Source organism: Trachypithecus francoisi, unplaced genomic scaffold, assembly GCF_009764315.1.
Source record: "Trachypithecus francoisi isolate TF-2019V2 unplaced genomic scaffold, Tfra_2.0 Lachesis_group0, whole genome shotgun sequence".
Lineage (NCBI taxonomy): Eukaryota > Metazoa > Chordata > Mammalia > Primates > Cercopithecidae > Trachypithecus > Trachypithecus francoisi.
In genome coordinates this window covers 61,552,359-61,566,965 of record NW_022681453.1, presented here as the reverse complement: position 1 = coordinate 61,566,965, position 14,607 = coordinate 61,552,359, and the positions used below count along the sequence as shown (strand labels likewise).

At 47.6% G+C, this 14,607-nt stretch overlaps 1 protein-coding gene across 2 annotated transcripts in view; it reads left to right on the top strand.

Moving 5' to 3' along the window:
* The first annotated feature begins 5,526 nt into the window (after window positions 1-5,526).
* PODXL2 (podocalyxin like 2) overlaps window positions 5,527-14,607 on the top strand; it is a 46,144-nt gene continuing 37,063 nt past the window's right edge. For both annotated transcript variants that reach the window (XM_033210898.1, XM_033210897.1), the window contains exon 1: window positions 5,527-5,655. In XM_033210898.1, the coding sequence (XP_033066789.1) occupies window positions 5,586-5,655 (70 nt within the window). In that variant the 5' untranslated portion in view covers window positions 5,527-5,585. The remainder of the gene's footprint in view (window positions 5,656-14,607) is intronic.

Sequence of the window (14,607 nt, the reverse complement as noted above, 5' to 3'; positions counted from 1 at the left end):
ATCAACCTTCAGACATCCTTATTTATTTATTTAGAGACTGAGTCTTGCTCTGTCGCCCAGGCTTTATCTGTCACCTAGGAGTGCAGTGGTACAATCTCAGCTCACCGCAACCTCCACCTCCTAGGTTCAAGCAATTCTCCTGCCTCAGCCTCCTGAGTAGCTTGGATTACAGGTGTGTGCCACCATGCCCAGCTAATTTTTTTTTTTTTTTTTTGTATTTTTAGTAGAGACAGAGTTTCACCATGTTGGCCAGGCTGGTCTCAAACTCCTGACCTCAGGTGATCCACCCACCTCGGCCTCCCAGAGTGCTGGGATTACAGGTGTGAGCCACCGTTCCCAGCCAGACATCCCAGTTTAGATGTGCACCTTTGAAATACAAGCTTTGTGGTAATGTGGGAGTTGCTGTGGCCTCATCCGGCAGTTTCAATCCCTTGGTGACAGTGGAAGCCAGGTTGGAGTGCAGGGAGGTGAGGAGGTAGAAATTGCACATGGAGAAAACACATGAGAAGTTTGGTTCCGAGGAGCGTGTGAAATGGGACAGCCAACAAGGTATATAGGACCACACTGAGGCTTTTCCATTGGTGTTTACTCTAGGACTGGAAAATTAGATTTTTTTTTATTCTTGTGATAGAATTTATTAATGGATTAATTTGAAACATAATTATGAGTGAAAAAACAAGATACTGAAGGATGTGATACATATATGTAAACATTTATAATATACTGATATTACATAATGTGTGTGTATATATAGGTTGTGTGTATGTTTTTTTTTTTTTTTTTTTTTTTTTTTTTTGAGACGGAGTCTTGCTCTGTCGCCCGGGCTGGAGGGCAGTGGCCAGATCTCAGCTCACTGCAAGCTCTGCCTCCCGGGTTCCCGCCATTCTCCTGCCTCAGCCTCCCGAGTAGCTGGGACTACAGGCGCCCGCCACCTCACCCGGCTAGTTTTTTTTGTATTTTTAGTAGAGACGGGGTTTCACCGTGTTAGCCAGGATGGTCTCGATCTCCTGACCTCGTGATCCGCCCGTCTCGGCCTCCCAAAGTGCTGGGATTACAGGCTTGAGCCACCGCGCCCGGCCGTGTTTGTATGTTAAAGACAATATATGCCAGTGAGGTGGCTTATGCCTACAATCCTAGCACTTTGGGGGGCCAATGTGGGTGGATTGCTTGAGCCCAGCCTGGGAAACATAGTGAGACCCTATCTCCACAAAAAATACAACAGTTAGCTGGGCGTGGTGGCACAAACCTGTAATCCCAGCTGCTCTGGGAGGGAGCTGAAGCAGGAGGATCACTTGAGCCTGGGAGATGGAGGCTGCAGTGAGCTATGATGGTGCCCCTGTACTCCAGCCTTGGTGACAGATCAAGATCCTCTCTCAAACAAACAAAAAAACCCAAGATAAAATGTGAGCTTGGGTATTCTTGTGTTTTTTTACAGGTTGATTGAGATATAGTTTACATACCACATAATTTAAAATGTACAACTTGGCCAGGTGTGGCAGCGCACACCTGTAATCCCAGCTACTCAGGAGGCTGAGGCAGGAGAATCACTTGAACCCGGGAGGGAGAGGTTGTAGTGTGCTAAGGTCACGCCACTGCACTCCAGCCTGGGCAACAGAGTGAGTCTCTATCTCAAAAATAAACAAATTAATTAATTAATTAATTTAAAAATGTACAACTCAATGGTTTTAGCACATTTGCAGTTGTGCAAATTATCACACTTTTACATTTTCATCACTCCCCTCTTTCCCAAAAAAACCATACCCATTAACAGTTACTCTTCTTCCTCCCCCACCAGCCCTAGGCAACCACTAATCTGCTTTCTATTGCTAAAGATTTACCTATTCTGGACATTTCATAAAAATTGAATCATATAATATGTAGTCTTTTGTGATGGGCTTCTTTCACTTAGAATAATGTTTTCAAGGTTCATCCATGTTGTAGTATGTGTCAGTACTTTATTTCTTTATATTGCTGACCAACATTCCATGGTATGGGTATGCTACATTTTATTTATGCATTCATCAGTTGATGAGAATTTGGGTTGTTTCCACCTCTTGATTATTATGACTAATGCTGCTATGAGCATTCCCATAATGTATTTGACTAGACATATGTTTTCTATGCTCTTAGGTATGTATTAGGAGTGGAATTATGAGATCATAGAGGTAACTCTATGCTTAATCTTTTGAGAAACTGCCTATGTCCAAAGCAGCTGCACTGTTTTACATTCCCATCAGCAGTGCACGAGGAGGGTTCTTTCTCTACATCCTATATAACAAGTGGTCTCTCTTTTTTATTCTAGCCACCCACCTTAGTGGGATGCGAAGTGGTTTCCTTTTTTTTGAGACAGAGTCTTGCTTTGTCACCCAGGCTGGAGTGCAGTGGTGAGATCTCAGCTCACTGCAACCTCCGCCCCCTGGGTTCAAGCGATTCTCATGCCTCAGCCTCCTGAATAGCTGGGATTACAGGCATGCGCCACCACACCTGGTTAATTTTGTATTTTTAGTAGAGATGGGGTTTCTCCATGTTGGTCAGGCTGGTCTCGAACTCCTGACCTCAGGTGATCTGCCCCCCACTTGGCCTCCCAAAGTGCTGGGATTACAGGGCATGAACCACTGTACCCAGCCTGAGAAGTGGTTTCTTATTGTGGTTTTGATTTGCATTTATCTGATAGTTAATGAGATGGAGCGTGTTTCATGTGCTTATTGACATTTGGAGGAATGTATATTCAGATCTTTGCCCGTTTTTAAAAATTGGGTTGTCTTTATTATTGACTTGTAAAAATTCTTTGTATATTCTAGATACATGATTTCCAAATGTTTCTTCCCATTCTGTGAATTACCTTCACTTATTTTTTTTTATTTTTTTGAGACAGAGTCTCACTCTGTCACCGAGGCTGAAGTGCAGTGGCACAATCATAGCTCACTGCAGCTTTGAACCCCTGTGCTCAAGCCATCCTCCCACCTCAGCCTCCTATGTAGCTAGGACTACAGGTGTGTGCCACCATGCCTGGCTAATTTTAAAATTTTTCATAGAGATGGCCTCTTGCTTTGTTGCCCAGGTTGGTCTTAAACTCTTGGGCTCAAGTGATCCTCCCACCTCAGCCTCCCAAGTAGGTAGGATTACAGACATGAACCACCACACCTGGCTAATTTATTTATTTAGAGATGGGGGTCTCACCAAGTTGCCAAAGCTGGTCTCAAACCCCTAGCCTCAGGTGATCCATCCTCCTGCCTCAGTCTCCCCCAGGTAGCTGGGATTCCACGCGCATGCCACCATCCCCGGCAGCTTTAGAGTTTTCTTCATTTAGATCTACATATCTGGTTTGGTTTATTCCTGGTTTTTAAAAATTGTTGCTGTGATTGCTATCTTTTCTCCTACTACATTTTCTTTCTTTCTTTCTTTCTTTTTTTTTTTGAGAGGGAGTCTCGCTCTGTCGCCCAGGCTGGAGTGCAGTGGCGGGATCTCGGCTCACTGCGAGCTCCGCCTCCTGGGTTCAGTCCATTCTCCTGCCTCAGCCTCCCGAGTAGCTGGGACTATAGGCGCCCACCACCTCGCCCGGCTAATTTTTTATATTTTTAGTAGAGACGGGGTTTCACTGTGTTAGCCAGGATGGTCTCGACCTCCTGACCTCGTGATCTGCCTGCCTTGGCCTCCCAAAGTGCTGGGATTACAAGCGTGAGCCACCGCGCCCGGCCCCTACTACATTTTCTAAGTGGTTATTGAGGATACACAGAAAAGCTATTGATTTCTGTATGTTACCTTGTATCCAGCAATCTTGCTGAACTCATTGGTTTTCAATTATTTTGCCAACTGATGATCTTGCATTTCCTAGATAAACCTGCAAATAATGAGTTTTACCAAGTTTTCCCCCAATACTTTCATCCCATTTCTTCTATCAGGCCTTGTTGCAGTGTTCCTTATAGAATATTCAATCATTGTGGTGGTAGTGAGGATTCTTTTGTTCCATTCACTTAAAAGAGAAAGTTTCTAATGTTTCATCATTAAGTATGGTTTCACCATTATGTACGATAATAAGGGTTTCTGGGAGATACCCTTAATGGAATTGAGGATGTTTCCTTCCATTTCTTGTTTGCTTCTAAGGTCTTTGTTTCTTTTAACAGAAAAACAAAACAAAAAACCAAAGGGATGCTCCTTTCATCCTCAGAGGAGGAAAGAAGAAGAGGGAAGCTGGGTGGACACACCCTGGATTTCTCTTTTCCAAGCCCAGCCGACAGCCACTTTTCTAGTACCCCTAACACCTATCAAATAAAAGGTGCTACATTTTGCTCATGTTCCGTCTTTTGCCTGGAACCCGTTTCTTCCCTATGCTCCTCCACCTCCAACTCCTATTTCTCCTAAGTATGAATATTTAGCCTGGAAGAGTCCCGTGAGATCATCTCCAATGTCTGATGCTATACCCCTGCATAGGGGGGTGAGGATATACTTTGAAAAAGCATATTCAATATAATGATTTGTTAAAGAAGTGTTTTCCTAATATGCTATATATAAAGTAACATTCCACAAATTTATGGTTGCTGTATATTTAAGCTGCAGTAATTCTAAAAGGGTAGTCAGGGCTTTTCTCTCCCTTAAAGAGGCTGAGCTGCTTTCTAACTCAGGAACTCCATCAGTGGGCTTTTCCCTCTGCCTTGTACGTTCTCTCCCAAACCCAATCTCTTACCTAATACCCACTCATCCTTCCAGATGCCAGCCAGCTTACCTTAAATGCTGTTTCTTCAAGAAGGCAAGCATAAGGTTCCCCTCTGTGCTGTCTCCCACCCAGCCCCTTATACTCCTTAACAGACTACCAACTGCAATCATAGGAGCATTTTGTTTTGTGTGTCCATTTTGTCTTTCAGTCTGTTTTCTCTACTAGCCTAAACTATGAGGACAAGCGATGTGCCTGTTTTATTTACCACTACAGTGCTTGGCACATTAAGGATCTTCAGTTGCCAAAAGGGAACACATGTTAGAGAAGTCAGCACTGCTCTCATAATCTAAAACCCCCCCAGTTAGCAAATGGGGCAAGTGGGGCCCAGAGGTGAGAAGAGATTTCCTCAAGGTCTCGAAACCAATCTGAACCTGAGCCGGACTGGCTGACTCTAAACTCCAGTTCTTTGCTCTCAGGTTCGCCTTCAGGGCTCACCCAATCTAAGTACCCTGAGAAGTCTTTCCTTACCCCACACCTCTGTCCACCCTCAGTCATTTCCACGCGTCGTCCTCGTCCCATCAGTCCCATCTGCCGCAGTTGCCCACTCTGCTTCCCAGGTAACTGGTGACCCCGCAGGGAGACAGACGCGAGGTGCGAGGCCTGGGTCTGCGGGCGGCCGGGCCAAGCCCCCGAGCCTCCGCGGTGCTGATTGGACGGCCTGGCGCGGGGGGACGGGCGGAGGGGCGGCCACCCGCGCGTCCGCTTAGTCTCCGCGGGGGCGCGCCCGCGGCACGCGGCCGGGCGGGGCCGGGCGTGAGTGACGGCCACGTGAACCAATGGGACGGGCGCGCGCCGCCGCCGCCGCCCGCGCGGCCCCTGACGCGGGCCCGGGCGCCGCGCCGCTGCGGCTGCGGGCGGCGACGGCTGCACCATGGGCCGGCTACTGCGAGCCGCCCGGCTGTCGCCGCTGCTTTCGCTGCTGCTGCTGCTGCTGGCTGGAGGTGAGTGCGCTCCGGGCCTGGGCGCGGGCAGGCGGGCGGCAGCGCGGGCGCGGTGCTGGACAGCTCCCCGGGCCGCCAACAAAGGGACCAGCGTGCGGCGAGGCCGGGAGCGAGCGTGTCCCGGTCGGGCCGCGGCGCCGCCCCGACACGCGCGCACGCGGAGTGGGTGCGTGGGGGCCGCGGCGGGCGCCTGGCGTGCGGGGCGACCCCTTGACCGAGGCGCGGCGGTGAAGCTGGGACACAGCACGGTGGTCCCCACGCCGCGGCTCGCAAGGGCAGGTGCGCAGGCTACTGCCTCGCAGGCCGGGGGGGGGGGGGGGGCGCGCACGTGTGGGTGTGCATGTGTGTGCGTGTGCGTGTGTGTGTGCGAGTGTGCATTGTGTGCCTGCGCACTCGGGGGAGGGGGGCGTGTGTGACAGCTACGCGGGGAGGAGGCTGCATTGTGAAGGTCCCCGGGGCTGCCGGCGGAGTATGGGGCGGTTCGCTGAGGCGCGGGTGGCTGTTTACGCCTGGCGTTGCCGGGAGGGAGTGTGAGTGTGTCACGGTGAATGGATATTCTCCACTGTTCTGGGCGACTCGATTAGGAGCTGACAAAAACGGGCGTACAGCCACGGAAGGCCCGTGACAGCACACGGCGGGAGGCTCCCACGCAGCTCACACACGAGGGAGGTGTCAGACTCGGATGTGTGGTTTCCATTCAGCAGCGACGCCGGGCGGCGGGCCGTGTGGGTGCGTGGCAGGCTGGGGGTGTGGCACAGGTGTGAAAGGGATGTGTCTGCCTGAGAGAGAAAGAGACGGGCCTCCTGATGGCTTCCAGCGCAGACGGGGATTTAGTGGAGGGGGTGTGTAGGGAGGTGAGCATGGGGTGTGACAGCCCATGAGGCAGGCGGCCACTATGGAAATGGCGGGGAGAAGGGCTGTCTACAAAGGTGGGTCAAATAAGGTCATAGCTGAGCAGCTCCTGCACACCCTGGAGCAGCAAAGGGAGTGTGTTACCGTGTATGTTGAGGTGTGACTGGTGCTGCTGGAGGAGTACCTGGATGAGCAAGTGTGCATGTGTGCCTGTACACACTCAGCCAGCTGTGAGTAACTTCACTTCTAATGCACACGTCAGAATAGCACCTTAGTATGATGTGTGTATGTACATGTAGGAGTGTGCACAGGACGTTTCCCACACAGCCAGCCCATGAAGACACAGGCACTTTGTGTCCAGATGTGTGTGAGTGAAAGAGAAACTACTGAAGGATCTCTATGGGAAGGGAGGAACAGTCTTTGCTTGAGATGGGCCATGACCCTAGGGCTCCGAGTGACAGAATCACAGGGTAAATGGCTGGGAGGGGAAAGCAGTCCCTCACACATTCCTGTACATGTCATGGGAAGGCTCAGTTCAGGGAGGGTACACTTTCTCCACAGTCAGTCTAGGGATGAAGAAAGGCCCTAGGTGGTGTGCACAGAAAAACATGTCCATCAGTGTTGGCTCAGACACTCACACAAACCCACCTTTATTCCTTCACACCTTAAATCCTCTTTGGAAGAAGGCGACATTCAACAAACAAACATCAATTGATTGATCTGCTGCCACAGATCACTTCTTTGTGTGACAGTTGTAAACCAGAACTGGCCAGCAACATCCATAAGGACCCAGGCCCAGCTGTAACTGCCCATGTGCTTATGTGACCAGCAGTGAGGACTGGGCAACCTGCCTCCCTGCTCCTGTCTCCCATGCATGCTCTTCATGACGCACTTCTTAGCCCATGCTTGGAGGCCATGTGTGTGTGTCTAGCAGTGTGTCTCTTTCTTACACACCTTTGTGTGGAAGCTCTTCGGAGACCTGTCAGCGTTGTTTCTCTGGTGCTTACGGAGTGGAGATAGCGTAACTGTGCTGGGCAGTTCCTGTTGTCGCTGACACTCAAGGGTAAGGGGCTGTGTGACAGATGCTGCAGGGCCCCTCCCATGTTGGTGTCTGCCAAGAGCTTAGGGAGACTGGACTTCAAAGCCCCTGCTTAGGGGAAAGATGGGGTGTAGCTGATGGTGAAAATCAGAAAGGAGGTTTGCACCCGGAGCAGATTGCAGGGACTGATTTGGAAAGGTAAGATAAAACATGAGGATGGCTGGGGTCTTGTTTTTTTCACCTCTCCAAATGTCAGCCTGCTTCCTTTCCCTCTTTCTGTGTTTATTTGGGTCGGATTTTCAGTTCTTTGAGGCTGATCCCCTAATCCTTTTCATGTGCCGTCTTTTTCTCTCTCCTCTGTTGGGTGTGATGATGTAACAGAAAATTATAGGTGCTGAGGGAAAAAGGAAATCAATCACACGCAGAGTGTAATTCTGAAATTTTAAGTCAGGTGGGGTCTCAATTAAGGCAGATTAATTATTAAGTGCAAAACTAATTATACACAGAATGGCTAGGTCTCAGCTACAATTTTGGTGGGCAAATTTGAAAAGAAGTAACCTCTTGTAATTACTTAAATAATTACCCATTGCCAAGGCCTTTGAAAATATCAAGGTCTATATAAAGACAAAACAGTTATTAGAGGGAAAAATAACTTTAAGAAAATGAAACTTTTTACTGGAAAAGGAATGAAAAACCAGAAAATACCAGATTCCTTTTTCTTCAGTAGGGTTTTCAAAATCTTTGCCAATTCCTATCAGACCATTGGTAAGGGAATACAAAGAAGGAAAGGGAGAGATGTTAGAGGAAGGTTGTGGGTTCCTGGCTTGACAGCTGGGAGAGCCCAGAGAGGTGGGGGCTCACTGGAGCCATGGAAATGACAGGGAAGAGGCCTGGCAAACACACCAGACCACAGTCCTGTGCACAGAGAGCTGGACTGACTAGAAAGTTTTATCCCCCAGAGTGGGGAAGGAAACAGGCTCCTCTGGGCACACTGACCTGGAGAGGGCAGAGCAGTCTTCTTGAGTTCCAAGCCACTCTGAGGAGCCAGAGTAGGGTGTAGACAGCAGCAGCCTCCCCCTGCCATGCTACAGCCTCTCCCTGCCATGCCACAGTTCAGCTCTTAGAGAGAGTGCCAAGGTTTGAGAGACAACCCGTGTTTAATCCTTCAGTGGTTTTGTAGAGAGTGAATTTCAAAATTCTTAGGCAGAATCAGTTTACCCTTTTCTAACAAGGCTGAAGTAATATTTTTCCCAGCATATCTGCTGGAGGTTGGAGCATGCAGATAAAGATCTCCAGTTCATGGCCCTCTCAAAGGCAGGCTGCCCGGATGCCCTGGGAACCTATACAATGTATATTATTTAATTATTATAAACGTTTTCCATCAGTTGACTTTTTTCTTCCTGGAATGCATAAATGAGTTTTTCCAGATCTGTTTCTTGTATTTTGGCTCCCTGCCAGCCCTGGGGATACTGCTTTTGCAAAGCAGTCTGTTACATCGGCTGACGTCCCCTAAATAACTTAGGATTTCACTTCCCAAGAGTTGGTAATTTTCCTGAGGGCAAAGCCTGTCTCTTGTTCATCTGTCTCTTGTTGCACCCCCAGGAAGGGCCTAACACACTGTTTGGCACAGAATAGGAGCTCAGGAGTGACTGTATTTTTCTTTGTAATCGACAGTCTAATAGAAATTTTACTTCTAATAAGAGCACAGCCCACCTGAAACCAAAGTTCAATTGTAATTGGTATCACATCTGATTGGCAGTATTATATGATTCTGATTCACTTTTCAAAAATTAGAAAATAACTATTAAATAAGTACAGTTTATAGATGAAAAATTTCCAAACACAGGAGCCACATGGAAATGTAAATAAGGGATTCTTGCTGGCAAAAACATGGGGAGTCACTTTACTAATTTGGTCTTTTTCAAGAGAAGAGGTTCCTTCAATTGATTGGATTGGTTGTGGGGACCCTGGGCAGTGTTTGGAAAGGGGTATCTTCTAGTTTTCAGCTCTGGCTTCTTTCCCTGGCCCTTAAAGCACATGAAATATTTAAGCTGTCTTACATGTTATCTTCTTTCATGTATCCTTTGGAGGAAGGAAGGTACCCAGCCCCACAAGTAGTAGCTTTCCATTCTTCCTCCTGGAGCATCCGCAAGACCTTTTGGTGGGGGAGAAACCAGCTCCTCTATTAACTAGCTGTTTGACCTTAATCATTCCACAAGGCCTCAGTTATTTCATTTGTAAAACAAGAAAGTTGGACTAGACTACTAATTATTTATTCAAACCTTTATTGAGTCCCCAGTGTGTGTAAAAGGTTGTGCTAGGCACTGGAATTCCAGGGTGGGATTGACACAAGGGACTTCTCATGTACAGTGGAGGCTCTGTGAAGGTCGTTACAATTTGGTGAGAAAAGTGGAGTGAGAGTAGTTTGTTGAGAAGGCTGTGATAGAGAGGAATGGTGCCTCATCCAGACTTGGAGTGGCCACAAAAAGCTTCTTGGAAGCTGAGACTGGAGGCAGGAGTGAGAATTAGCAGGTGGGTGGTGGGACAGGACAGAGATAGGGAGATACGGATGTTCAAGCAGAAGAGCATGTGCAAAGACCCAGAAGGCAAAAGAGACGGCTGTGTTCTAGAAATTGCAGGTAGTCAGTTTGTCTGAAGCATAGAGTATGATTGGGGAAGGTGGGGACAGAGAGGGGAGGGGAGGTAATGGTCAGTTTATGAGAGCCTTCTCTGCCTTTTCAAAGGATCTGACCTTGATAGAATGATAGAACCAGATTTGCATTTTAAAAAGACCTCTTAGCCGGGCGTGGTGGCTCACGCCTATAATCCCAGCACTCTGGGAGGCCAAGGTGGGCGGATCACCTGACGTCAGGAGTTTGAGACCAGCCTGGCCAACATGGTGACACCCCGTCTCTACTAAAAATACAAAATTAGCCAGGCGTGGTGGCACATGCCTGTAATCCCAGCTACTTGGGAGGCCGAGGCAGGAGAATCGCTTGCACTCGGAGGGTGAAGGTTGCAGTGAACTGAGATTGTGCCATTGCACTCCAGCCTGGGCAACAAGAGAGAAACTCCATCTCAAAAAAAAAAAAAAAGTTGACCAGGCACAGTGACTCACACCTGTAATCCCAGCACTTTGGGAGGCCGAGGTGGGCAGATCACCTGAGGTCAGGAGTTCGAGACCAGACTTAGTTTCATGGTGAAACTAAGTCTCTACTAAAAACACACACACAAAAATAAGCTGGGTGTGGTGGCAGGCACTTGTAATCCCAGCTACTCAGGAGGCTGAGGCAGGCGAATCACTTGAACCCGAGAGGCGGGGGTTGCAGTGAGCCAGGAATGTGTCATTGCGCTCCAGCCTGGGCGACAAGAGTGAAACTCAAAAATAAATAAAAATGAAAAAATAAAATCAATAAAAAGACCTCTCTGAGCGTTGTCACTCAAAGTGTGATCCAGGGACCAGCAGTATCACTCACACCTACTGTGTCAGCAGACTCGGGTGACTCACACACATTTCAGTCTGAGCAGTGCTGATTAGAGGGCAGTGTGCGGGACAGATGGGTGCAGGGGGAAATGCTAGGGGTTCGTAAAAGAGCTCTCTTTTTCTTCCAGCGGTGAAGCACTATGAGGACTGTAATTCTAATGGAGGCGTCTCTCATGTCTACACACTTATGTTTCTGTATCGTCCCTGCTATTTTCTTTATCGTGAAGTGTGGGGCATTTCAGCTGTGTGCCCCCCTGAGTGGCATGGTTGTCTACCCTAGAGAATGGGAAACTGAACACATGTTCCTGAGCTCCCGGTGTTGTTATTTCCTCCAGCCTCCTTTCTCCTTCACAGTGTACTGAGCACAGTCAGTACAGTGCCATGAGCAGCTCTGTTAGTAACTAACTTTGAGATCTCTCTCCCTGCCCTACTAACCCTGTGGCTCAAACAGAGTTATGTGGTCACTGTTACACTATTGCATAATGATTTGTTTTCTTGCTGGTCTCTATAGTAGAAACTGACTCTTCTGGGGGCAGGGACTATATCTTTCTTATTTCTGTACCAACATAGCCTTGGATCATGCCTAGTCCAAAAAAGCGTTTAATAAAGGCTTTTCGGTCGAAGAATGAATGAATGAATGGATGAATGAATGAATGGAATTTAACCATTTAAACACTACTCTGATCCAAAAGGAGAACTCGATTTATAATTTTTCTTAATGTATCAGTTGGCTATTTCTGTATAATAAGTCACCCCAAAATTTAGTGGTTTCAGATTCTCAGTTCTCAAGATCTGATCCCTGGACCAGAAGCATCACCTGGGAACTTGCTAGAAATGCAAATTATTGGGCCCCATCACAGACCAACTGGATTCAGAACTCTAGGGTGGGCTTAACAGTCTCTGTTTTAACAAGCCCTCCTGGTGATTCCATACTGGTTCAAGTTTGAAAGCTTTGGATTTAAACAGTAGCCATTTATTTAGCTCATGATTCTGTAGTTTGGCAGTTTAGGCTGCAATCAGCTGGGTGGTTCTGGTCTCAGCTGAACTCCTTCAAGTTTGGACACTGAGCTGACCTGGCTGTCTTCTGCGTCGGCTCCAGTTTTCCTGAAGGATAGCCTTGAGCAGAATCCTGAGAGAATGGAAGCATTCAAGGTATCTTGAGGCCTAGCCTTGAAAATGGCACATCATCTTTTCTCCTGCATTGTCTTGTGTAGTAACTCACAAAGGTAGCTCAGATTCAAGGAGTGGAGAATTAGATTTCATCTCTTGATGGGAGGAGCTACAAAGTCTCATTGCAAAGATGTGTGTTATTGTAGGTTATTAATTGGGACATCATTGGATAACCCCTCTCAGGAAGAACCTTAGGAAGGTACTGTTTTGTGGTAGGACATGGCACTCTGTCTCTTTCCCATCTATCTAGTAGGGGATAGATACTGCTTTCTTCTGTAATATTTGGGCTAGGAAAAAATCCAAGAGTAGCTTAGGGTCCCCCTATGATGGGAAGGGGAAATTAGAGTGGAAGAGGTCATGGGAAAGTCTGGGCTAGAGAGAGTCCAATATTCTTAATTCATCCTCTCCCAGGAACAAAGGGGAACTTCAAGGGGAGTGGACCCAAAATTGATTGTCTTGGCTTTCTCTGTCTTTTAAATGCCTTTGGCTCAAAGAAACCACAAAATATGAGATGGTGGTTTCTCTGTTTGAGTCAGGGTTTCGGATACAGGCTCCGGGAACATGGCTTCAGCTTCATGAAGCCAGGGCCTGACTGGAAGCAGAATCTTTGACCATGGACGTGGTGCCTAGGCGAACAGAAGACATTCTGGATGGGGTGTGATGGCTTCTTGGTTTGGACTTGGCAGAAGGCATTCTCCTGTGAGCAGTCCTTAGGAGCATTGGCAACACAGCAGTGCCATTGGCTCCCACCTGCCCAGGGTCACAGCATGCCCGCCCTTTAGTTATTTTTTTATTTTTATTTTTTTTGAGACAGAGTCTTGCTCTGTCGCCCAGGCTGGAGTGCAATGGCACCATCTTGGTTCACTGCAACCTGCGCCTTCCGGGTTCAAGCGATTCTCCTGCCTTAGCCTCCTGAGTAGCTGGAGACTATATGCGTGTGCCACCACGCCCAGCTAGTTTTTGTGTTTTACAAGAGATGGGTTTTGCCATATTGGCCAGGCTTGTCTCAACCTCCTGACCTCAAGTGATCCTCCCGCCTTGGCCTCCCAAACTGCTGGGATTTACAGGTGTGAGCCACTGCACCCAGCCCCACCCTCTAGTTATGATGGTACTTTCTAAAGCTCAGAGTTGGACCTGTGAATTATTTTATTGAGAGACAGAGCTTCACGGGATCTTAAAGGCTGGCACAGATGTTACTAGCCCTGGTCAGATGTTAAGACTCTGATGCCTCCTTAGCCCCAGCGTTGGCTTTGAGGCCAGATAGAATCACTCTGATCTTCTTATTCACATCAACCTTTTGTTTTAATGTATTTGAAGATACCATGGTCTCTTTTAAATTTTTTTTTTCCCCAGGCCATGAACTTCACAGGTCTCTGTTTTTATAAAGGATAATAACACAATATTTGTAGAATACTTTGGTTTGTGAAGCTCTTTGTACAGCAGCTTTCACACATGGCTCAGGAATTACCTCATTTGGTGCCCCTCACACTGGAGGCATGGTAGGAAGTGCTGTCCTTATTACACAGAAGAGTAGAGCAAGGCTGGTGGTGGTGAAGTCGCTCAGCCAGAGAAGCCAGAGTGTAACCTATTTCCTGGTACCAGCCTTTCTCTCCTGTTATAGAACATCTTCCTGTCTCTGACCTCAGGGCCTGTCTATCTTCCCCTGGAGTCTCTACTCCCCATCCGCCATCCACACAACCCAGAATACACCCCTATGGCTGGATGTGGCGTTCTTGGCTGTGAGTTGTCTGGCTGGTGCATGGTGTGCACAGACTCCCTCATACCCGGACTCACAGGACAGTCTGAAATGCTCATTTTTTTCAGTGGCCAGTCACAGTATTGGCACATATCAAGCTTAGGGCCTGCTCAGCAAAGCACATGGCACCAATAATATTAGCCCTATTTTTATTATAAACATCACTAAAAATTGCCATACACTATAGTCAAGTCAGGTCACAGTAGGCATCTGGTGTAGAGCAAGAGGAAGACTGTGAAATTCCCTGTTCCCTAGATCCTTAAATGTTAGTCTTAGAAAAGAATTCAGAGGTCATTTCATGTAGCTTCCTTGCCTTTCTGTTGAGGAGACTGAGACCCAGAGGTCTTGAGCAGCTTTCCAGGAGCCTCACAGCAAGTTAGTAATTTGTGTGGTTAGGTCATTAAGTTAGAGGTTAAGTTGTGAAACTGGCAAATAGGGCTATATTCCTGTCCTTAAAGAATGAGAGTGAAAGAAGAGGAAGAAGGCCTCCTTTAATTTGTTTTCCTGTCCATTTATTTGCTTGTTTTGGTAAATTAGGAGAGAGAGAGAATCCAAGATTCTAAACAAATATGTCAAATTACCAGCACTGGGTTGGGTTTGAACTGTGACCCCACGTGGTTTTTTAAAAGACTACGTTCAGAGTCTGGGCTC